Consider the following 22,180-nt stretch of genomic DNA (forward strand, 5'->3'; position numbering starts at 1 on the left):
GAACATAGGTTGTAAACTCCTGAGTTGATGATAATGAGGGTCCTTGAAAGGCTTAAATCAGGTACAACATCAATCGCGTTCTGGACTTTGGTGAAGTTACAAAGACCATTCAGATCAACAGAGAAAAAAAGAGAATCGCGTCCTAGTATTTTTTCTAGAGATGATGTCGCTATTAATATTACGTGGTTTTATGCAAAACCAACAACAATGATAACTGGATCCCACTATAAATTTGCTTTAATAATAATAATCTCGGTAGATAGATATTTGAATAAAAATGACATAACTAAGAGCATAATTTGAATAGAAAGTAATTGTCTTGATATTAGCCAAATACAAACATTCTTCATTGTAAGAAATTGCACAAAAAATGCTTAACATTTGCTTAAAACATATTTAAAATATGAAAAGTACTAAGTCATGCATAATAGAGCTTGTTAGATAGATAATTTTCTTTATTATTAACTAAAAAATATAAAAACAATAAATATAAATTATTTCATTAATTTTTTAAACTGTTCTGGATATGATTTATCTTAATAAAATTTGAACTAATTATGAAAAGACATGTAAGAGAGCTCAATGCACATGCTCTAATAAGCCTACTAAATCTTGAAATTTGTTTTTACATATATTTCAAGTATTTCCCTCTAGAGTAAACACTCTTTTTCAACAGTGATGACTGGATCACACTAAAAATTTGCTTTCATAATAATAATTTTGGTAGATACAGTATTTCAACAAATATGATATCAGAAGAGCATAATCTGTAAAGAAAGTAACGACCATGATTATGATATATCCAAACAAAAACATTCACCATTCTTTTTTGTAAGAAATGTGAACCTAATATGTAACCAAAAAAAAGCTCCGCATCTACAAAATTTACACGTCTCTGCTGTAAAAACTCATTTAAAACCTCCTAAGCCCTTCACTCTTTAATCCATCTTTAACCAAATACATGACTTGCTTTACCTCAACACAAAGGATGAACATACAACTCATTGGGTTGTTTCAAATCAATTTTTTCTTCTAAAGATACACTGGTTTCGATCTTATTGTCAACGACTTGGTGCGAGTGCACCGGTTTCTGCAGCATGGATGCTCCTTTGAACCTCACCATTTGGTAGCACGTCTTTATGTACTTGCTGAGCTGTAGCAGTGAAGGGTTTAATAGTTATGAGATTCTCTTAGAATAAATTTCTAAAACTACACAATTCACAAGCGTGTCAAATCCATCGTTTTACCTGTTCAGGTACAAGTTTCCTGAACCCAAATTTCTTAATCCATAAGGGCTCTGCCTCTTCAGCTGCTGGAACCACGATGCTTTCAACATTAAGGAATGAGAGTAGCTTCTCAATGCAGGAAAAGAGCAATTGAAAGTAGCCCTGTTTTGTACAAAACCCCATGAAAACTCGGTTAAGGAACCTCTGAAGTCAATCAGGAAACAGCCTTTCGCTTCTAGATATAGTTTTTAAAGAGCCAAGAAGACATCACCTTCTCTCGGCTACACATGCGTGTTGCAACTAATGGAAGTTCTGCAACCTCTCGGCCAAATACTCGTAGTAGTCCAGCAGTAACAACAGTCGCACTGTGTAAATTAGCAGCAGAAAAAGCGAAATCAATGCCTAACCGCAGTATAAATATGGCTTCTTGTTAGATAGCGACAGGGAAAAGATCTTACTTAACAGTCAAAACAGCACAGCAGATTCCCCCGTAGTCTTGTCCTTGCATAGTCTTCCTAAACAAAACATGCACTTGTGATTGTTATCGATAGTATTTGAAAGTGTTACAAGGATCAAAGTCAAGCCTACTTGAAGCAGGCATAGATGGAAAAGTCCTCACCCATAAACCATTCTCGGAATAAGATTGCGTCCAGAAATTGGATCAACTATAGGATCAAAGCAATCCTGTAAGAAAACACGCATAAACTTAGGACACGATGGTAGAGTTTAGCAAATTCCTATCGGTTAGAGCGGCCATCCATATGCTTCCATTAAAAATGCAGAGGGATATAAATCTTGCGCAAGAAGTTTCTGCATTTCGATATTATACAAATTCTCCAGAAGAGGGTACTTTTTATTCATGGTAATGCCTTACTTTGGTTCAACTTGTAGGCACAGAAATAGATATATATGTACATACTAACCAAATCAAGATGATAATTTAGTTCATATATATACAAGATTCAAATTTTAATTTACTATACACTACGGGTAATGTAAACCTATGCAACCTTCCTCGGGTACTGTGTAGTATGCACAGCCTTTGCTAGTTACCCTGCCCCATAACTTTCCCGCCAAGATCAAATGGAAAGAGAATCAGCCATGACCTAAACCAATTCGTCATCTATCTTTTAACTACTAATTATCTAATCGAAACAAAAAGTGGCCATCACAGAGTTCTAATTCTAAACTTTCGAACAGTAGAGGCACTCACATGAAATATAGCCAATGCCTGAGACAGTAACATTCGGCTCTCTGGAGAAGTAACTCTGCCGCTGATCAGCCTCCATCTGATGTCAAGATTATTGATGGAACCTACATTAGTACTCCCTTGTTTTGTCCGTATTATTCCCAAAGAAGAATCTGAAAGCTTCTCGGCCCCACCAAGGAGTAACTTTTGTAATGTGGAGTTGATCCTCGTACAGTCCATGGAGCAAAACCAATTTCCTTTAGGTAATTCCTGTCAGAATATCATATTACCCTGTGTAAGGTGAAATCAGGGCAGACAATCTAAATATAATGATCGAATCTGTGAACAAACGCAGAAGATTGTAGGCTAGGGTTGAAGCTATATGTGGTCACCTTTAAATCCACAATATTCTGACTACTCAAACATCCAATGTGGTACTCCTTTTCGCACTGTTGCAAAAATAGAGAGAGTAAAAGTGGTAACTAATTTGATATGAAATTTACAGAATAATTTTATTCAAGATCTCATTTCGATTGAGAAAGTACCTGATCACATATTATGATTGTCCGGGGCCCAAATCCTGATCTACAAAAATCAGAACCACTGGAAAAAAATATTTTATTAGCTAAGATTGTGAAAATAAATACTTATTTAGTTTTATCTAATTTACCATTGGCTAGACATAAATACAAAACGCAGTTATCACATCAAAACCGGTGCTTTATAAACACTATAACAAAGACCTAATGGTCCACTAGAACAGGTAATTATTATAAGAAGCCTAGCAGTCTTCTGAAACAAGTGATTCAAGATAGACCTGATTGTCTCAGTACATGTGAGACCTATGAACCTTTCAGGACAGATTTGTCGAACAATTTTTAAGTATACAACACATATAGAAGAAGAATTTCGACTCAATCAGAATGATTACCTGCATAAGACACACCCATTTATTTCAGTTTCCAGGTTCTTGACGACGCGAATGCATCGTCCAGCTAACTGATCAACGGGGTCAACAGGATCAACTCCTTCTAGTTGCCCAACTGCAGAAGAATTACCATTATAGTCTCCAGCAATTTCGCTCTTGGATTTTTTCTCGCAGTATTTGCAATGCCAGTTACCACGAGGTATACTTGGAAGGGAAACGCATTCTACATAGACCAGAAAGATATGTTGAGCAAAAGTGACTGAAACTGCAGGAGAGTTATTGAGAACATAAGAATGCAGCAGACCCTCTTGTTTAAGATACGTGATCAGAAATGCAGCAAAGTGACAAATATGGGAAAGGTTCTCGAAATGATCCTGCTTGTTAATATATACATATCTATTTCTAGCTCAGGATTTTAATCATAAAAATTAATTAATCCTGCATGTCATATTTTACCAACAAGTGTAAGTATCGAAGTAGAAGCAAAAGTATTCAAGAGATAGAGAAAGAAAATGAAACGATGCTGCAAAATTGATTAAGTATAGCTTTACCTATGTGGAACGCTCTTGGGCAGCTATCGCAAAGCAATAGATTTCCACCATCAGCACAAATAACACACAAGTTATCATTTTCATTAGCAGAATATTTCCGACCTTGTGAGAAAGTAGTTGCCCATTCGTGAAGAGATACACCGTTAGATGTATATATATAAAAATAACTGCAACAACAGAGAATAATCAGACATTAAGGGAATGCAACAAAACCAATATACAAGAGACAAGAGAGCAAGTTCGCACGGTTTTCTACGAGATGCCCAGCCTGCATGAGCTTCGAACAGAGAGGGGCTCACCTGCTCACAAAATACCAAATTAAGAACTAACTGATAAGGCATAATGTTGTTCGTATAATATCCAAATACCTCAGACTTGCAACAGTAACAGAATATTCCAGCGCCCATTTTGTAGCCTCCAACCAATTTCTGCCCACAGTGATAAATGTCTCAAAAGAAAAGGACATGAAGACGGATATAACAATATAACGACACAATCGATAAAGTAAGTAACCTTTCCACGGGCATAGTATCCTAGTTCAGTTCCATCTGGTAATCCCCCTCTCTCAAACACTAATTTATGCAATCCGTGATCTCTGTATGAAAAAGGATTTAAGTAAGAAGATAATAGACGATAACCAGCCAGAATAAATGAAATTAAGGTTGCTATAAACAAATGATACCAACTTTTTTGTTAATCTATAACTCCTCTTTTTTGAAGAAACAGAAAAGGACACGCTTGTAAAATCCTCGGAAGTCACAGAATCTTGGGTCCACCTTCAACAAATACAACGAAACCAGATGCATCAAAACTAAGACTCTTTATCAGCAGTGTTGATTTGGCTAACATCATCATGAAGTAAAGATACCAACATCTTCTTAAATTTAGATCTGCAATTATTTTGAGAAGATATATTTGTCGAAGCACTGAGATAAGCCTTCCCAACCAAAGCTTGACGTAATGCCCTGAAATGCAAGGTGATGATTTAATATTGATAACCAAATCCAAGAAAGTAAGGACATGCACTAAACATAACATGCCACAGCGACAACGAAAATTATAAATAAGTCTTATCTTATGGTTTAGAAAGGTGTATTTTCTCATTCCATGATTGATGAAGATGCAAAATACACAACAGCAACAACAAAAAAAGCAACAAAATGGTACCAACTTTTTTGTTATCTTTCGAGTGCTATTTCCAAGTGGTGACATAAATACTGGAGATTGTGACGTGGATTCTGATGGCCTGAAAAGGTAAAACAAGACAGCAGAGAATTGAATATTTATACTCATGCATGATGCCCAAAGAAAAAAAAAATTCGCTACACAGAAGATGTAAATCTCAACAGAAGAAGAGACTTTCTTGTTACCAACTTTATGACAACGAGTACATAGAATAAAGGTTACCAACTTTCTTGTTATCTTCAATCTACTCTTAACCGGAGATGTTATGCATGCAGGAGCAATATTTAAAGTCCTTGTAGTAGAAGGGCTGGCCTGAGAAGTTTCTACCTCGGAGCATGACATACACAGAAACCCTCTATAGCCAAGAGAGGAAAAAGGGAAGACACCTAGAAAGCACAGGCATTGAAGTTCAATTTTAACCGCAAATCTAGGAAATCGATGAATATTAAAACAAGCTAGGGAGGAATAAGAAAACAGACCCACCTTTGCATCTTTTACAGGTAAAACATTTTTCTTTAGAAGCACTATTAACAGCGTCAAGAATTGTTGCTTCAAGTGCATGTAGAGGAGTGTTCCTACTAATCTTCAGAACATCTAGCAGGCTCTTACCATTCTCAAAGCAAATGTATTGTGATGCTCGTCTGTATTGCTTAGAAGCATGGATCTCAAATTTGGAAGTTGAAATAACCTACAAAAAACGGGAATAATTTATATATCAGAGTACGTCTGATAGAATAAGTAGAGATCATCAAAGTCAACCTGCATTCTAAGATGCAGGGTGGAAACACATTCTTACATTAGCCCAATCACATGAGGAACATGAGCACAAAATTCCACCATCTTTAATAATGCCACGGAGACCAAAGGCTTGAGACTGGCACATAAAGAAATCATTTTTCAGATTAAGCTAGAATGAAATGGTCATAAAAGCATACAGAAAAGAATAGCCTAACCTTAACAGTACCCATGTAAACCACCGGTAAACCATCGAGTATACCAGTCTCAAAAAGATCCCTCACAGTTTCTGGCCTCCTGCGGATTAAAATGGACTTGTCCGCCGTACGGCCAGAATGAATCTGTTCATCTAAACCCTCATGGTCAAACTCTGGTTCCGCAAGAACCTCTACATCCTCAGGCACCATGCTGTTTACCTTCTTCACTCGTAAAAGTGATTTATAGATCTGTGCGGTACGCTTAAAATATCCATGCCTTTTCTCCTTGGAAACACTATAGGATTTTCCCATGGTTCTGACTTTAGTTCGTAGTCCCTTAATCTCAAAACCTAGGCTTCCTTCTGACAGAATTTCAACAGGAATCTCTTCTTGCAACAGTTCTACAAAATTGATGTCATCAATTACAACATCGACTAATGAGCTACTGTCAGTCTCAACTACCGGACTTTTAGCCAAGCTGCCAGTAAGTAACCTCTCTTCCACAGCAATTTTCCCAGCGGGGCTTCCAACAAACGTACTCTTAATACAAGAGCTCCCACTAACGTTAGTTTGAGATATCGAGCTGCTGTGACACATATCAACTGAGCCATTTGTATCTCCACCACTTGCTGGTTTCGACTCCTCGAGATGATGATGATTCGACATTCCATTTTCCAACAACAACCCAGGAGTTTCATCTTCTTCGTGAAGCTTGGTGAATTTAGTCTTCCTAGTTCTAGTGTAAACAATAAAACCATTGACCTGAGTCGTTTTAATTCTCTTACAGCTAGTCCTACTCCTATCACCACCTTCCCCACATGAACCACCGTCTACGGACATCCGCTTAACCGGAGACTGCCAAACCGAACTGACACCGCCGCCTATAGACTCTTCCTTCATTGCAAACGAATCTGCTCTACAACACAATACTCCCCCAATGAAATATACACAGAAAAAAAAAAGGAGAAGTATGAACTAGTGACGACTGACGAGTAGATTCAGCAATCTAATCGTAATTTGCATAACAGGGTTTAGCTTTTCGAATCTGGTATAGATAAAGAAAAGACAAAAACGAAACGAACCTTGAAGAGTCTTAAAAACAAGGTCGATTACGAGACGAATCGAGGGAGATTTCAGGATTTAGAAGTTAACATCCGATCGAATCACAGTGAAATTAGGGTTCAGGCGAGGTTTTGTAAGTGGATCTGTACGAAGAAGAAGATGAAACCCAAATCCTTTGAGAGGTTGGCTATTAGGATTTTGCAGCCATTGGTAGGAGAAGAACGAACAAGATAGAGAAAGTGAGAGAGAGAGAGAGAGAGAGAGAGAGAGAGAGAGAGAGAAAATGCAGTAAATTACAGTCTACAAGGCAGTGGCAGATTTCGTAAATATAAAACCTTTTTAAGGACATTTCTTTAATTTAAAGTAATAGGGCTCAAGGCCCAGATGTTGCAAACGCGAAAATTTTGCGTTTTTTTCTCGTTTTGTTCTCTTTCTTCAAAATAACAGCGTTTATGATTTGCGTTTGTATATTTACAGTTTTGCACCTCCATTTTGATCATTCGTTTATTAACGGACGAATTGTTTGCTTTTTCCGATTTTTTTTTTTTTTTTTTTTTTTTTTTTTTTTGTGTGTCAGTTTATATTGTAGATTATTGTATCACCCGAAAAACAAATTATAAAATCTAAAGCTAAAAAAAAAAACTAATGTGAGAAAACATCATACATACATTTTCATATAGTAATTTCATCTACATGCGAGAATAGGTAGATAATATCAATCAATACAAAAAAATATAAGCTAACACCTCATTTAACACCAACTATTTTGATATAATCTGGAGCTAACACCTCATTTAAAAGTTTTTATTTAAAAAAAATCTACATGAAAAGTCCATACAAAGGAATTCTATATTGTTTTTCATAGATATATAGAAACACAAAATAAATCTAATATTAAAACTGTATTGCTATAACATAAAATAATTGCGTTTGTTTATAACTGTTTCGTCGGTCCATTTTGATCATTCGTTGACAAATTTTGTTGTTTGCTTTTGCTAGATTGGTTTTCCCCGAAATTTTTTTTTTTCCAAAATTATTTTGTATATTTTTGTAAACATACGTAGTTATATATATCACCCAAAATGTTTTTGGATATGCTTCGAAATTTTAAATAAATGAAAATGATAAATTCTAAAAGTAAAAAACAACAAATGTGACACCTATCAAATATTGAGAGTGCAAAATATGATGAACACTAATATACAGTATATGTCTAAAGCATTTTTCCTACTAAAAACTCTAATAACATTATACATTTTTATCCAATTTTCCATGCTTGAAATGGTAGATAATATTTTCTTTTAATACAAATCTTCAAGGGAAATCCATACAAAGGATATCTATCCTATTTTTCGTAGATATATAGAAACACGCTATAATTATATTGCATTCCTATAATATAAGATATATATCCACCAAAATATACAAAATATTAATTGGAAGTCAAATAATCATCACTTCTTTAGAATTATAAATAGAGAGACTTACTTACATATTATGGACTCATTCAGTTAAGAAAAAAAAAAAACAATAAAAGGAAGATGGGTAAGAATTTGAGCATGATGCTGATGATGGTTTTGATAGTAGCGGCGATTGTGGTCGGAGGTGAAGCAAAATCGGAGGTACAATGCAGTATATTGTGTCGTCCCCATTGTCAATTTTCATCATCAGCAGGAGAATGTACCGACTGTCATAGAACGTGTAACCAATCTCCACCGGCTGCTACGAAGACAGATGTCCTTAAGAACCAGCACCTCAGCAGAAAATTTGGTCTAGCCAACTAATTTCTAACATATATAATATGGTGATTGTATGATTGTATTAATGGACAGTTAGTCCAACTGTTATTGCTTGAACTACTTCTACATTATATTTGTAATAATAAGATGAGATAATATATTCTTGTTTTCAATCTCATGCTCATAATAAATGGTGAAAAAATAATTAAAATACAAGAACATTATAAACATAACTTCTTATTGTGGAATTTAAATTATTGTGGTAGAATCAATATATATATTATATATCTCGTCATGTCTCTTACAATGTTTTCAACTTGGTGTGGTAACAGAGTAGCTAGCGATCATAAGAACTAGTGCACTAAAATCCCAATTGAAGGAAGCTATTAAAGACATATTCAAATTAAAAACTCATCATCGATCCATAAACTGTAGGGTAGTAATCATCAAGTTTATAACAGAAACCACAAACACAGATGAAAAGAGAGTGGGAGACAAGAGGGTGAACAATACAAACCAGAGAAGAAGTGAAACTATGAAACAACACAATTTGATTAGAACTCTCGAAGGGAAGACGATGCACACATCTTCTTCTTCAATCTCACGTCGAGGAAATGCCAAAGGATCCGATGTTGCCCTATCTACATATATATATAAAAGAGAACCCACTGGTTAAAACCGCGGGTTCCGACTTCCTCAGGTTCTTCAGAGAAGAGCCAACACCACCGTCATGTGTTTGGTTGTGTGGAGAGGGTTTTATAAATGATGCTTTTATGCTTTCTTTATAGACTCACACATATACGTATACAACTATACGCGCTTATGTCCCTTGTACGCTAGCATAATTTTATGATATTCGACCTTTAACAATGAATTATACTATATCATGTGATAGTATTTTACTCTTCTAGCTCTTCATTTGGAAGAAGAAAAAAAAGAAAGAAAGAAGAATTGATGTGTTGAGAAATTGGTGATTTGGGAATCTTCCAAGGGATATGCTAATATTGCGCATTAGCTACCCTTTTCACTTCAGCTCCAATCGCACTCCATGGATTATCATATCATATTGACATAAATCAATTTATGTTACTTTTCTTGCTTACTTTATGATGAAAACAATTTCATTGATTATCTTTTATGATGGAAATAACATTAATAAAACACCCACGAAATTAAACAAAAAATAATACCTATGACATTTATAGCTCCTAAGATGGATCATACGTATGCGATGACTTGACGTACGTACTTTTCCACTCGTAAATGCGTTGAAAACATCAAGTAACTACACTTTCCGGCATGCATACCTAATTAAGATACACATAATTGCATAAGTTATTAAACGTGAGAGGATTCAACGTATCAACTGCTACAATTTGGTGATGATCAATCTATCTTGTTAATTTGTTATGTTAGATTCACGTACGTTAGTAAGCTCTCAATGGATGTGTCTATGTGATATTGTTTGTTACTTTATCGGAAGAAGAAGTGCATGTAAAGCGAAAATCCAAAACGTTATATCTTTTCTTTATTTGATGTATGATTTTCATAATATTCAAGATTTTTTTTTTTTAAATGAATCGTTATGAAAAGAAGCAAATCAATGAAATTAAGTCGGAGCCGCTAAAGACACAACTTTTGGTTTCAAGACTTTTTATAATGTGAAATAATGATAAAGAGTCTACTTTTTTATATTGTAAAACCTTGTTGAGAATCTTCCATTGGATATGCCATATTGCCATTGGCTACGTTTTTCTTCGTTGTTGCTCCATTCATTCGCACATCCATTTATATTTTCCAAATTTGAATTTACACTTTCAATGTATTTCAATTGCACTTGCCTATATCAAAAATTATACTTTACACTATCTGAAAATAAAAGAGTATATATATTCTGATTGGTTTCAAGTTTTTATTAAATTTATAAGAAAAACTTGGTGTTATTGATTATAAATTTTGTAAAAGATTATATTTGAGAAAATGTTTTTTCTAAAATACACAAAAATTTGACATAATGACATATGGTTGGGATATTACATTAAAACCCCAAAATAATAGTTTTTTTTTTAGAGTCATTCACTATAGAAAATCTTAAGTGTAATTTAAGAAACAAGAAGAGAGGTTAAGAAGATATGGATTCAGATCACACTAGACAACAAATGATTGTCATATGTCAAGTGATGAAACTTGAACAAATCTAATAACTCATAGATAGAAACATACTCAGAACGAGGATCATATCCAGAGAAAAATCTATGAACTGACCCTTCTAGCTCTAGACAACTCTCTCCTGCGATCTTCTTCATCTTAGTTTCCTTCATTACCTTCCTAACTTCAGCTGCTTCATCCCACATCCCCGCTTCCGCAAACCTATTCGCCACAATCACCATATTCCCACTTCTCTTTGGCTCTAACTCAATCAATCTCTTTTTTACTTTCTCTCCAATCCCTTTATCATCATCATCATGATGGATAGTACACGCAGAGAGTAGAGTTCTCCAAACAACCGCCTCAGGCTCAAAAGGCATTTTCTTTATAAAGTCATACGCCTCGTTTAGTCGACCTGCACGTCCCAATATATCGACCATTGCACCATAATGAATCATCATTGGTTTGATCTTGTGTGTTATCTCCATTTCGTGGAAGTATCTGTACCCGTCCTGCACCAATCCCGTGTGGCTACAAGCGCATAAAACACCGAGAAATGTCACGTAGTTTGGTCTCACAGATGATTCTTTCATCATCTTCGAGAAAAGTTGAAGTGCTTCTCCTGCAAATCCGTATTGTGCTAATCCTACAATCATGGCGCTCCAAGTCCAAACATTTTTATCAGCCATTCTTTCGAAAACTAACCTAGCATACTCTAATCCACCAGACTTTGCATACATGTCAACAAGTGCAGTACCAAGTCTACAGTTCAACTCTAACTCTCGTACCATCACCTGTGAATGTATCAATTTTCCCAAGCTCAAGTTACCAACACACGCAGAGAGCAAAACCACCATCGTCGTCTCATCCGGATAAAACCGCAAACCAATCATCTCTAGAAAACACTCAATCGCTAAACTGAACTTACCATTCTCAACGAGAGCAGTCATGATCGAGTTCCAAGAAACAAAATTTCTCTCAGTCATTTCGTCGAACACCTTCCTGGCGGAAGAAGTTTTCTTACAAGTACCATAGAGATGAATAAGATTGTTCCCAACATAGACATCAGAATCAAACCCATGTTTAAAAACCTCAACTTGGATCTGTCTCCCTGCAGTGAGACCTAAAAACGAAGCACAAGCCTTGAGAAGAAAAGGAAAAGTGAGCTTATTAGGTTTGATCCTTCGTCTCTTCATCTCAGAGTAAACCCAAATCGATTCTACAGGAGAGTCACTCGATGAATAGCCTCTGCTGAGCATATTCCAAGTGGAAGGAGTCGAATCTGAAGAGTGTAGCAGAAGGGTTCGCCCAAAAGTAAGGTCCTTGGCGTGAGATAGTGAAGATACTCGTACAAGCTCGCTGATGATAAAGCTGTCATTTTGGAGAGCGGAGAAATGGACTTGGCCATGGATTTGTAAAAGATGTTTGATTGAGGAACAAAGCTTGAGTAAGATAAGGCATTGGTGTTTCTTTGATTTGAAGCTTGACTCTGAACTACGAATCATTCTACTTCCTTGTAATGATGTCAAATGATGCCATTGGATTTGGAGCTCTGAGTCTGAGTAAAAGGCATAAAGTTCCAATTTTTCAAATCAGTGTTTTATTTATAGCTTTGGAGTTTGGTTTAACAGAACCGAAGTAAAATCTAAAGTTCATTCGGTTCGGTTAAATGTGAAATTGATATTACCTGAACCAATAAAATATAATCTTTCATGTCACAAGTTAAGTAGAGAGAGAATTACATGAATTTACAAGGTCAACAAAATATATAAAATTACACTTTTTTTCCTCTCTGATTCGGTGATGGTGTCGTAGGTTCTGGTTGGGAGGATCAATCTCTCTGATTCGAGTGCTGTTTCAATTTCAAGCTCTGATCATGAAAACTTCCTCCATTAATGTTCTTCTTATCTCTGACAACCGAAATCATTTAATGATTTTATACACATACTGGTTGTGGGAAGTTCCAATCATGTGATGTGAGCTGCAGGTTATACAGAACATGATTACGACTGTAAGTGGCATGATCATGTTTCAAGGAAACAAAGGCTTTTGTTTGTATATACTAACCAAAGCAGAGTAGGGAGAGGTGGTTAATTATTATTCTGAATCTTCTTCTTCTTCACTTTCTTCTTCAGACTCGAACCTAAGGAAACGAGCTGAGTTTCTGAGGGTAAATGATTTGTTTAGCCTCGGAATCTTAGTTCTCTTTTGTTTTCTTGTAAAACCTTTCGCTACAAGTGTATCGAACAAATCTCCCATTTCCATTTTCTTTCTCAAACCATCGTGTTCGTCCATGAACCTTCAAAAGAACCACAACATAACATGTGTGGAATATATCAGATTCTAAAACTAGAGTTAAATGGCAATGTAAAAAGCGTGTTTCCCTGACAACGTTCATTTGTTTTGATCCATTTGGAGGAAATAAAGAATGAATATATCTATTGATGAAATCAAAGATGCAGATATTTTTAAATTACCTTTCACGTATTGCTTTGAAGGCGTCTTTAGTTGCATAAGGAAGACCAGTTTTTGGATCTCGGTACCTGTATCATCACCAATACACAACAGTTAAAAACTAGTTTTACTGTTTTAGAATTGCAGAGAAAAGATAAATCAAGTTGCTTGGGTAGAACATCATTTTTTTCAACAGGAGGATAACAAAAAAAACGCTCATTCCACGCAATCTTTTTCTTCCAATGAAAAAGTACAAGAATGGGAAAGACTCTTACTTGGCAGGTAATCCCGTAATCACACATACAGCTTTATCTGGATCTGGAAAAGAGAAAACAAACCAATATACAGACAGAGATCAGTATAGAACTATAGATCAACATGATTTATGGTCATCTCTAAACACAACTCAGAACAAAATTACTTACAGGGAACAGACTTCGTTGACAACTCTGAATTGAACGACGCACCATTACTGAATTCTAAATAGTTGCATCCTGCATGTAAAGTTAGAAGTTAAACAATAGAGATCTTAGTCTGGAAATATCCGTTTAGATTGGAAAACTTATTTTGCTGGGAGAGCTTACCATCTTTTGAAATATACCGAATCTGAGGACCCTTGTAGACTGCTTTATGCACAATCGCTTTCTTTTTCACTTCTTCTTCCCTTGCCAAGACACGTTCTAAATTCCTCAAATTCATGATTTCTGCAAAACACCTGACGTTAGCAATTTGAGTTTCTGACAGAAAAAAACTGATGCAGCATCATAAATCCAAACCTGTTTGAGCAGCTTCAAGCAGCATTTCTTCTTGTGTCATCCGTTTTTCCTCCCCTACTTTTTTCCTTTGTATTGGCTGAACAATCACAAGAAGGAAGTCAACATGGCAAGACTAAAACTATGAAAATGCAGCCATTAGCTAATGAGGATGAGTTCTGTGGAAACCTTTGTTGTCGCCTGTATAGCAGCACGCAACGCATCTCTTTCTGCTTGCCGCACAACTACTGAAGTCCGAGTAGATTTCCTAATGACCTTCTCCCCTTCCATATCTTCTTGTGCTTCATTCTCATCTTTTTCGTCTTGTTCCTTATTTCCCACTTCTTCACCTGGCTTCTCATCTCCAGGAGTATCTTCTAATTTCGAAATTACCTTCGTCTTCTTCTTCTTTTTCTTTGATGCAGGTTTCCCAGGGTAAATCAGCCGCTTCTTTGGCAGATCCCTGCAACAATGTGTACAATTGTAACAAAACTAAAGCAAATTTACATAATAGTCATCAATCACATAATGAGCTTCTGAAAATGCCAAACGAGACAAACCTCTCGACTTTTTCATTTTCTGCTACTGCTTCAGGCTCGGGCTCCTATTCCAAAACACAAGGCAAATCAAAGAAGCTTAATAAGAATGGAACAGCTTGGTGAAGAATAAGAACTGAATATACAAGCAGCATGTAAAAAATACATCGTCATTGAAGTCGCTGTCAAATTCATCAGCAACTTCACCTTCTGCTTCATATTCATCATCATGTTCTTCCTGCATATAGCAAAGATAAAAGGGAGATATATAAATTGACAACATACATACAAAAATATCTCTGCAATAGTATCTGATTTTTCCATTATGTATTATAACATCTATCAATTTATAACAAAACAAACCTCTTTAAGAGCTTCTTGATTCCAAAACTGTTCATCTTCTTCTACTTCGTCATCAAGCAACTTGGTCATCCTTGCAGACAAGAAAAGTAATGAGACTAAAAAGATTTCAAAAACACAAACACACACATTCATCAAGTAAGAAGCTTTTTAGCTCGAAGTTGTTTCTCACCGTTTACCCCGAGTTGCTCGGGTTGTACGGTCCAAGAACACCACTGGCTCCTCTTTATCGCTTTCCATTGATAACCTCTGCAAGTTCACTCCTTTTAACCAAACAAGATTAGGGTTTTTACGAAAATTTCGATGAAATCAAAATCTAAAGGAACAAAAAAAAAAACCTAAAATCTGAGTGAGAACACAGTGATTGATCTACGAAGAGCCCACGAAAGCAAAAGGAGTGAGAAGTGAATTGTTTGATGAGCTTTAAAATCTCACCTTGGGGAGAATTAGGTTGGAGGAGTTTATTTCGACGAGCACGTCCTCGCCGGCGACCACCGCACTGATTCTTTTCACCCTTTTTGATTCACTTTTCCACGTGGCAGTGGTTCGTAAACAGCTATTATTGAACTTGAGATATTATTATTGGGCCTTTATGTAAAGATAATTTTAAAGCCCATTATATATTTTTTTAACTAGGAAAATTACTTTGAGTGAAAAAGTGAACACTTATGTTGTCATTTGTCAATACACTGTCTGATGTCTCTTTCGTTATGTCATCTTTTAAGATAAGAACATCATGAACAGTTGTCATGATCGAGGGGAGAGAGTTTTTGATAAGTCTTAAGGAGCCGCAAGAAGCAAGCAATATTGAAGTTGAGTTATATCCTCCTCATGCAGGACCACTTGATGAGCAGGTTTCTACACTCTTCTTCGACAACTAAAACGAATTTTTGAAATTGTGTTTTTCTTCTACTTTCTCCATAACTTTTTTTTTTTTTCGCGTCTTCTGAATTGAGTTACATAATTTTAATAGACGTCGATTACTTAATAATCTTAGTATGATATTATTTTTTAGATTCGTGAGTATAGGCAATTTTTGAATAAAATTTTTATGAATTTTTCTTCAACAAAGGTGTAATCAGAGAACCAACGTAACGTACAATAGTTTTCTTTTTTGGATGAAACCAAAATCAAAGAAGCAACGTACGTTCATTTTCTTTTTTTGGGTAAAACCAAGAAACGTTACAATCAGTTATTGGATTGTACTGCCCGTTGCATTATGTCTTGTAGCAATAATGTGATGTTGGAATGAGAAGAGCCTCCTTCCTCCACAGCCCTGTGAGCTAATTCTCCAAGCTCTTTGACTCTTTTTCTTCTCTCCTTAGCATCATTACTATCACCCATTAACTCTTCCACTGCCTTCTTTACCCCTTCTTTATCCACCAACACTCCTATTTTCTCTTCTTCTCCCCATCTCATGACCTCTTCAACCCCGACACTTACACCTACTTTTAGCACCTGCACAACCAGTTTCTGGTTGCAGAACTGATCTCCAAACAATGGCCATGTGAGAAATGGAACTCCCGAGGTGATTCCCTCTAAAGTTGAGTTCCATCCACAGTGTGTCAAGAATCCTCCAACGGCAGGATGTGGAAGGATAAGCATTTGAGGCGACCATCCTCTTATGAGAAGGCCTCTCTCTTTGATTCTTTCTATAAAACCGCTCTCTGAGATCCAGTAAACTAACTCGTTATACCTCTCCCAACCTCTTATGATCCAAATGAATGGTCTTTGGGATTCCTCGAGGCCTAACCCGATCTCTTTGAGCTGAGACAGAGGAAGATTGCATACACTTCCAAGGCAAACATATAGCACAGACCCTTCTTCTTTAGAATCAAGCCATTTAATACACTCTTCTTGATCAATGGCCGCCTTGTTTCCCCTCTCAGCTTTGTCTTCTCCTACCTTGTTGCACAAGGAAACCGGTCCGATGCTCCATACCTTACTCGCTTTAACTTTCTTGTAGTCTCTAACATAAGCTGGCTCAAGCTCTTCAAAGGTGTTAACAATCATACCATACGAAGTGTTATCCGCTTCTGTCATTCCTTCAGAAAACTCTTTCCAATCTCCAGGAGCTAAGATAGTTGGAAGATGAGATTTTGTGAACTCAACTTTGTCAGGGAAATTTGGAATGGAGAAGTACGCCTTTTCAGACTCTAACGCTTCCACGAACTCGTGGTTTTGGTGCATAATATGCATACAAAGAAGATTGAAGCAACACATGCCATGAAAGATGATTTTTGGTATGCCAAGGTTCTTGGCAACTCTGTTTGTATAAGGCAAACACATGTCGGCTATTATGCAGCTTGGCCTAGGTTGAATCTCTTTCAAGAGCTCCTCCACCGGTTCCCCCAGCATATTAATTGCTTGAAAGAAGGTTAATGACGCCCCTAACGAATCGAGCAAGTCCAAATTCTCATGTCCTTCCGGTAAACCCGATTCTTGAGATGGAAACTTTATCTGCACAAGATTGATGGGCAAGCCGGACTGGATGGCCCGGCTGAGAACGTTCTTGAACCGGGCTGCGTTGTGAGGCGTCGTGACAATGGTTATAGTCACCCCTCGCTGAGCCAAGAGCCTTGCAATATCGACCATGGGTATCATGTGACCTTGAGCCATGAAAGGGAAGAGAACAAAGTGAAGAGAAGGAAATTGGTGGCTAGTTTCGGATGCCATGAGATTAAGTTGTTTTTGTTTTTGTTTTGCTTTGATTCTGATTTTGTGTGTTTCTCTGTGCAACACATGTATATTTATATTCATCGACTCATGAAAAGGATAAATAGCCATGAAAAGAAACCCATAATTAAAATGTGTGATGTAAGAAAGAACAAAAAGCAAATTGGCTTATTAGTTACAGTTACAGAACACCGAGTGGTTCACAATACTATTATAATATAGGATTTGTTTGCATACGAGTACATTTTGGAAACTTAATTGGCAAACTAATACGTTTACTATTCAAAATTGGAAAATTAGGTGTTGTGTAATAGAGAATGTGTGAGATAGCAGAGATTGGGGACATATGCTTAGATGAGAAGATTACCAAAAGAGGTATGTGTGTGGGTGTGAAATAAAGTTTTTTTTCTTTCAATCATAATTATTCAAATAATTGTTAATATAATTTTTTTTAGAAATTTTTTTAGATACAAAAAAATCTATATTTTTCCTTTATAATTTGATAAGAATTTTATTTCATAATTTATATATATATTATATACATCTTATGTATCCATACACTTTATTTAGTGTACACATATCTATACACTTTATTAAGTTTACAAACACACAATATTAAGTGTACATATGTAATTTGAACAAAACCATTGTGATACAAATATCTTAAACCCTAAGAATTAAACAAATTACACAAATTACATTTGTACACTTAATAATGTGTACGGACATTTGTACACTTAATAATGTGTATATACATCTGTATACTTATTAATGTGTACGGATACAAAATTTGTAAAAAATATTTAACGTTATCAAACAAAATTATCAAACAAAAAAATATATCAAATTATAAAGAAAAAAAAACAGAGATTTTTATACATTTTTAAAATTTTCAAAAACAGGAATTTGCTAATTGTAAATAGTAATTGTCAGTGTTCAAGAAAGCGGTCTAGGCGGCCGTCTAGGCGCTAGGCGTTCAGCAGACGCCTAGATAACCGTCTAAACCGCTTAAAATTATATTAATTTAATTTAAATATATATATTTATGATTTTTAACTATATATATTTAAATTATTAAGTTTTATACATGTATACATAATTATAAATGTTTATATGTTGTTAATATAACTTAAATAAATGTATTTTTCTTATTTTTGTTTATAATTTATGATTTTTAAAAAATTTCTAACATATATTTGTATATAATTTTATATATATAATGTTTTATGTTGTAAACGCCTAAACCGCCTAAAACCCGTCTAGGCTCTGATTAAGCAATTTAGGCGCTAGGCGCTGGGTCACCGCCCAGATACCGCCTAACGCTTTCTTGAACAATAATGATTGTACTAATTTTACAATTATGGTTTGAAAAGTGTCTATTTTTCCAAATAACTCTATAATATATCAATGTCGGGAGCTCAAGTGTTCTTTCGTATTCATAATTTCATATCAGCCCAAAAAAGTAAGACAAAATATCTTTGAGAACTACGTCGAAATTATAGTGAAGATTTCACAGCAGCAGAAAAAAAAAACAAATATTGGGTGAAAGAATTTAGAAATTAACAAACAAACTCGAACTCTCGGGATCTCCTTCTTCTTTTTATAACATTTGGACAACAAACCTAAAGGAACAAAAAAAAAACCAAAATTTAAGTGAGAACACAGTGATTTAAGAAGTGCCCACGAAGGCAAGAGTGAGAAGTGAATTGTTTGATGAGCTTAAAAATCTCACCTTGTGGAGAATTAGGTTGGAGGAGTTTATTTTGACGACACGTCCTCGCCGGCGACCACCGCACTGATCCTTTTGACCCTTTCGATTCACTTTTCCACGTGGCATGGTAAAGGTTATCGAACTTTAGATGTTATTGGGAAGTCAGATAAATTTTAAAGCCCATATTATATTTGTAACTAGAAAAATTACAATATACGTAATATATAAGTGAAAAGTGAACATAAAAGGGTATGACCAAACATGTAACATTTTTATTGTCACTACTTGTCATATATTACAAGTCTCTTTATCTTTTAGTTTTGCATTATATATAGTATTATCTTTAAGATATAAACATCATGAACAGTTGTCATGATCGATGGGAAAGAGTTGTTGATGCGTCTTCAACAAGAGTGAACAAACAAAAGTGTTGACATGTCTAAACTCTTGAGGAGCCGCTAGAAGCAAAGTTGCGATCCTCCTCATGCAGGACCACTTGAGAAGGTTTCTACACTCTTATACAACTAAAAATAATATTAGAACTTGTGTTTTTCTTCTACTTCATTGTACATAAGTTTTTTTTTTCTCTGTCTTTTTTAATTGGGACGTTACATACTTACTAACTTACATATTAATCATGTACTAACTTATTAGAAGAACAGGCTGTGAGTAACTGAGTATGATCATCATATTATAATTAGATTTGAGAGTATATAAAATTTTAAATAAAAAAAATATTACGAATTTTTCTTCAACAAGAACTGACGTTACAATCATTTTCTTTTTTGGATAAAACCAAGAAACGTTACAATCAGTTCTTGGATTATGCCTGCAGTTGCATTATGTCTTGTAGCAATAATGTGATGTTGGAATGAGAAGAGCCTCCTTCCTCCACCGCCTTGTGAGCTAATTCTCCAAGCTCTTTGACTCTTTTTCTTCTCTCATTAGCATCATTACTATCACCCATTAACTCTTCCACTGCCTTCTTTACCCTTTCTTTATACACCAACACTCCTATTTTCTCTTCTTCTCCCCATCTCATGACCTCTTCAACCCCGGCACTTACACCTACTTTTAGAACTTTCACAACCAGTTTCTGGTTGCAGAACTGATCTCCAAACAATGGCCATGTGAGCAATGGAACTCCCGAGGTGATTCCCTCTAAAGTTGAGTTCCATCCACAGTGTGTCAAGAATCCTCCAACGGCAGGATGTGGAAGGATAAGCATTTGAGGGGACCATCCTCTTATGAGAAGGCCTCTCTCTTTGGTTCTTTCTTTAAAACCGCTCTCTGAGATCCAGTCAACTAACTCGTCATACTTCTCCCAACCTCTTATGACCCAAATGAATGGCCTTCGGGATTCCTCGAGGCCTAACCCGATCTCTTTGAGCTGAGACAGAGGAAGATTGCATATACTTCCAAGGCAAACATATAGCACCGACCCTTCTTCTTTAGAATCAAGCCATTTAATACAATCTTCTTGATCAATGGCCGCCTTGTTTCCCCTCTCAGCTTTGTCGTCTCCTACCTTGTTGCACAAGGAAACCGGTCCGATGCTCCATACCTTACTCGCTTTAACTTTCTTATAGTCTCTAACATAAGCTGGCTCAAGCTCTTTAAACGTGTTAACAATCACACCATACGAAGTGTTATCCGTTTCTGTCATTTCGTCAATAAACTCTTTCCAAACTCCAACAGGTAAGAGCATTGGCAGCTGAGCTTTTGTGAACTCAGCTCTGTCAGGGAAATTTGGAACGGAGAAGTACTCCTTTTCAGACTCTATCGCTTCCAAGAGCTCGTGATTTTGGTGCATAATATGCATACAAAGAAGATTGAAGCAACACATGCCATGAAAGATGATTTTTGGTATACCAAGGTTCTTGGCAACTCTGTTTGTATAAGGCAAACACATGTCGGCGATTATGCAGCTTGGCCTAGGTTGAAACTCTTTCAAGAGCTTCTCCACGGGCTCCCCCAGCATATTAATTGCTTGAAAGAAGGTTAATGACTCCCCCAACGAATCGAGCATGTCCAAATTCTCATGTCCTTCCGATAAACCCGATTCTTGAGATGGAAACTTTATCTGCACAAGACTGATGGGCAAGCCGGACTGGATGGCCCGACTGAGAACGTTCTTGAACCGGGCTGCGTTTTGAGGCGTCGTGACAATGGTTATAGTCACCCCTCGCTGAGCCAAGAGCCTTGCAATATCGACCATGGGGATCATGTGACCTTGGGCCATGAAAGGGAAGAGAACAAAGTGAAGAGAAGGAAATTGGTGGCTAGTTTCGGATGCCATGAGGAACTCTCTTAATTATGTTCTTTTTGGTTTTTTGTTTTGCTTTGATTCTGATTTTGTGTGTGTGTGTGTTTCTGTGCAATACATATATATTTATATTCATCGACTCATGAAAAGGATAAATAGCCTTGGAAGTTAAGGAGATAATTAAAATGTGATGTAAGAAAGAACAAAAAGCAAATTGGCTTATTCGTTACAGTTACAGAACCGAGTGGTTCACAATGCTAAGTAAAATATCATAATATATCGTGTCAGGAGCTCAAGTGTTCTTTCGTATTCATAATTTCATATAATCCAAAAAAGTAATAGAAAATATCTTTGAGAACTACTTCGAAATTATAGTGAAGATTTCACAGCCGCAAAAAAAAAAAAAAAAAAAAAAAAAAAAAAAAAAATTGGGTGAAAAAATTTAGAAACAAACAAACCTCAAAG

The 22,180-nt window shown here is 35.9% G+C and overlaps 4 protein-coding genes and 2 pseudogenes across 12 annotated transcripts; 1 reads left to right on the top strand and 5 right to left on the bottom strand.

Annotated features, from left to right (window-relative positions):
* Positions 1–768: 768 nt before the first annotated feature.
* LOC104792451 (increased DNA methylation 1) lies at positions 769–7,401 on the bottom strand. 6 transcript variants are annotated; one of them, XR_015559397.1, is made up of 21 exons: positions 7,094–7,385; positions 6,033–6,922; positions 5,876–5,953; positions 5,563–5,767; positions 5,306–5,465; positions 5,066–5,140; positions 4,767–4,859; positions 4,581–4,670; positions 4,408–4,489; positions 4,263–4,322; positions 4,141–4,193; positions 3,895–4,061; positions 3,347–3,566; positions 2,961–3,018; positions 2,808–2,864; positions 2,440–2,685; positions 1,846–2,332; positions 1,685–1,741; positions 1,498–1,591; positions 1,248–1,388; positions 769–1,153 (listed from the first exon to the last, which is right to left on the bottom strand). XR_015559397.1 is itself a non-coding variant. In XM_087453746.1 (21 exons), the coding sequence occupies exons 2-21, from the start codon at positions 6,909–6,911 to the stop codon at positions 977–979; spliced, it is 3,057 nt and encodes a 1,018-aa protein (XP_087309872.1). In that variant the 5' UTR covers positions 6,912–6,922; positions 7,094–7,401; the 3' UTR covers positions 769–976. The 6 variants fall into 6 exon arrangements, 3 of the variants coding, with proteins under 3 accessions (XP_087309872.1, XP_087309873.1, XP_087309874.1); XR_015559398.1 differs by having other exon boundaries at positions 1,846–1,910; positions 2,440–2,706; XM_087453746.1 differs by having other exon boundaries at positions 1,846–1,910; positions 7,094–7,401.
* Positions 7,402–8,571: 1,170 nt separating this feature from the next.
* On the top strand, positions 8,572–8,985 carry LOC104792452 (uncharacterized). The gene has a single exon (XM_010518595.3). It carries the CDS (start codon positions 8,615–8,617, stop codon positions 8,855–8,857), a length of 243 nt encoding a protein of 80 aa, XP_010516897.1. The 5' UTR covers positions 8,572–8,614; the 3' UTR covers positions 8,858–8,985.
* Positions 8,986–10,817: 1,832 nt separating this feature from the next.
* LOC104792453 (pentatricopeptide repeat-containing protein At2g36730 pseudogene) lies at positions 10,818–12,542 on the bottom strand (annotated as a pseudogene). Its single transcript, XR_015559389.1, has one exon. The product of XR_015559389.1 is annotated as a pentatricopeptide repeat-containing protein At2g36730 pseudogene (transcript).
* A 78-nt stretch (positions 12,543–12,620) lies between these two features.
* LOC104792454 (SWR1 complex subunit 2) lies at positions 12,621–15,635 on the bottom strand. Of its 2 annotated transcripts, none has more exons than XM_010518600.3 (13): positions 15,498–15,635; positions 15,235–15,325; positions 15,066–15,135; positions 14,869–14,940; positions 14,727–14,770; positions 14,356–14,629; positions 14,191–14,266; positions 13,999–14,118; positions 13,840–13,908; positions 13,690–13,732; positions 13,438–13,503; positions 13,028–13,259; positions 12,621–12,941 (listed from the first exon to the last, which is right to left on the bottom strand). In XM_010518600.3, exons 2-12 carry the CDS (start codon positions 15,300–15,302, stop codon positions 13,058–13,060), a joined length of 1,104 nt encoding a protein of 367 aa, XP_010516902.2. In that variant the 5' UTR covers positions 15,303–15,325; positions 15,498–15,635; the 3' UTR covers positions 12,621–12,941; positions 13,028–13,057. The 2 variants fall into 2 exon arrangements, with proteins under 2 accessions (XP_010516902.2, XP_087309864.1); XM_087453738.1 differs by having other exon boundaries at positions 15,401–15,555.
* A 460-nt stretch (positions 15,636–16,095) lies between these two features.
* LOC104792455 (UDP-glycosyltransferase 73C1 pseudogene) lies at positions 16,096–17,966 on the bottom strand (annotated as a pseudogene). Its single transcript, XR_015559390.1, has one exon. The product of XR_015559390.1 is annotated as a UDP-glycosyltransferase 73C1 pseudogene (transcript).
* A 2,202-nt stretch (positions 17,967–20,168) lies between these two features.
* LOC104792456 (UDP-glycosyltransferase 73C1) lies at positions 20,169–21,903 on the bottom strand. The gene has a single exon (XM_010518602.3). The coding sequence runs from the start codon at positions 21,746–21,748 to the stop codon at positions 20,273–20,275; it is 1,476 nt and encodes a 491-aa protein (XP_010516904.1). The 5' UTR covers positions 21,749–21,903; the 3' UTR covers positions 20,169–20,272.
* Between the last annotated feature and the right edge of the window lie 277 nt (positions 21,904–22,180).

The sequence above is a fragment of the Camelina sativa genome, chromosome 6, assembly GCF_030686135.1.
Source record: "Camelina sativa cultivar CO46 ecotype springtype chromosome 6, ASM3068613v1".
NCBI lineage: Eukaryota > Viridiplantae > Streptophyta > Magnoliopsida > Brassicales > Brassicaceae > Camelina > Camelina sativa.

Excerpts from the sequence above, each read along its gene's own strand:
- LOC104792456 (XM_010518602.3), bottom strand. The coding sequence starts at position 21,748 with ATGGCATCCGAAACTAGCCACCAATTTCCTTCTCTTCACTTTGTTCTC.
- LOC104792454 (XM_010518600.3), bottom strand. The coding sequence starts at position 15,302 with ATGGAAAGCGATAAAGAGGAGCCAGTGGTGTTCTTGGACCGTACAACC. Across the intron at positions 14,941-15,065 it reads ATCAAGAAGCTCTTAAAGAG|GAAGAACATGATGATGAATA; the intron begins GTTTGTTTTGTT and ends TGCTATATGCAG. Across the intron at positions 13,260-13,437 it reads TTCAAAGCAATACGTGAAAG|GTTCATGGACGAACACGATG; the intron begins GTAATTTAAAAA and ends GTTCTTTTGAAG.
- LOC104792451 (XM_087453746.1), bottom strand. The coding sequence starts at position 6,911 with ATGAAGGAAGAGTCTATAGGCGGCGGTGTCAGTTCGGTTTGGCAGTCT. Across the intron at positions 4,194-4,262 it reads GTTACTGTTGCAAGTCTGAG|GTGAGCCCCTCTCTGTTCGA; the intron begins GTATTTGGATAT and ends TTTTGTGAGCAG. Across the intron at positions 1,911-2,439 it reads AGGCATTGGCTATATTTCAT|GATTGCTTTGATCCTATAGT; the intron begins GTGAGTGCCTCT and ends GTTTTCTTACAG.
- LOC104792452 (XM_010518595.3), top strand. The coding sequence starts at position 8,615 with ATGGGTAAGAATTTGAGCATGATGCTGATGATGGTTTTGATAGTAGCG.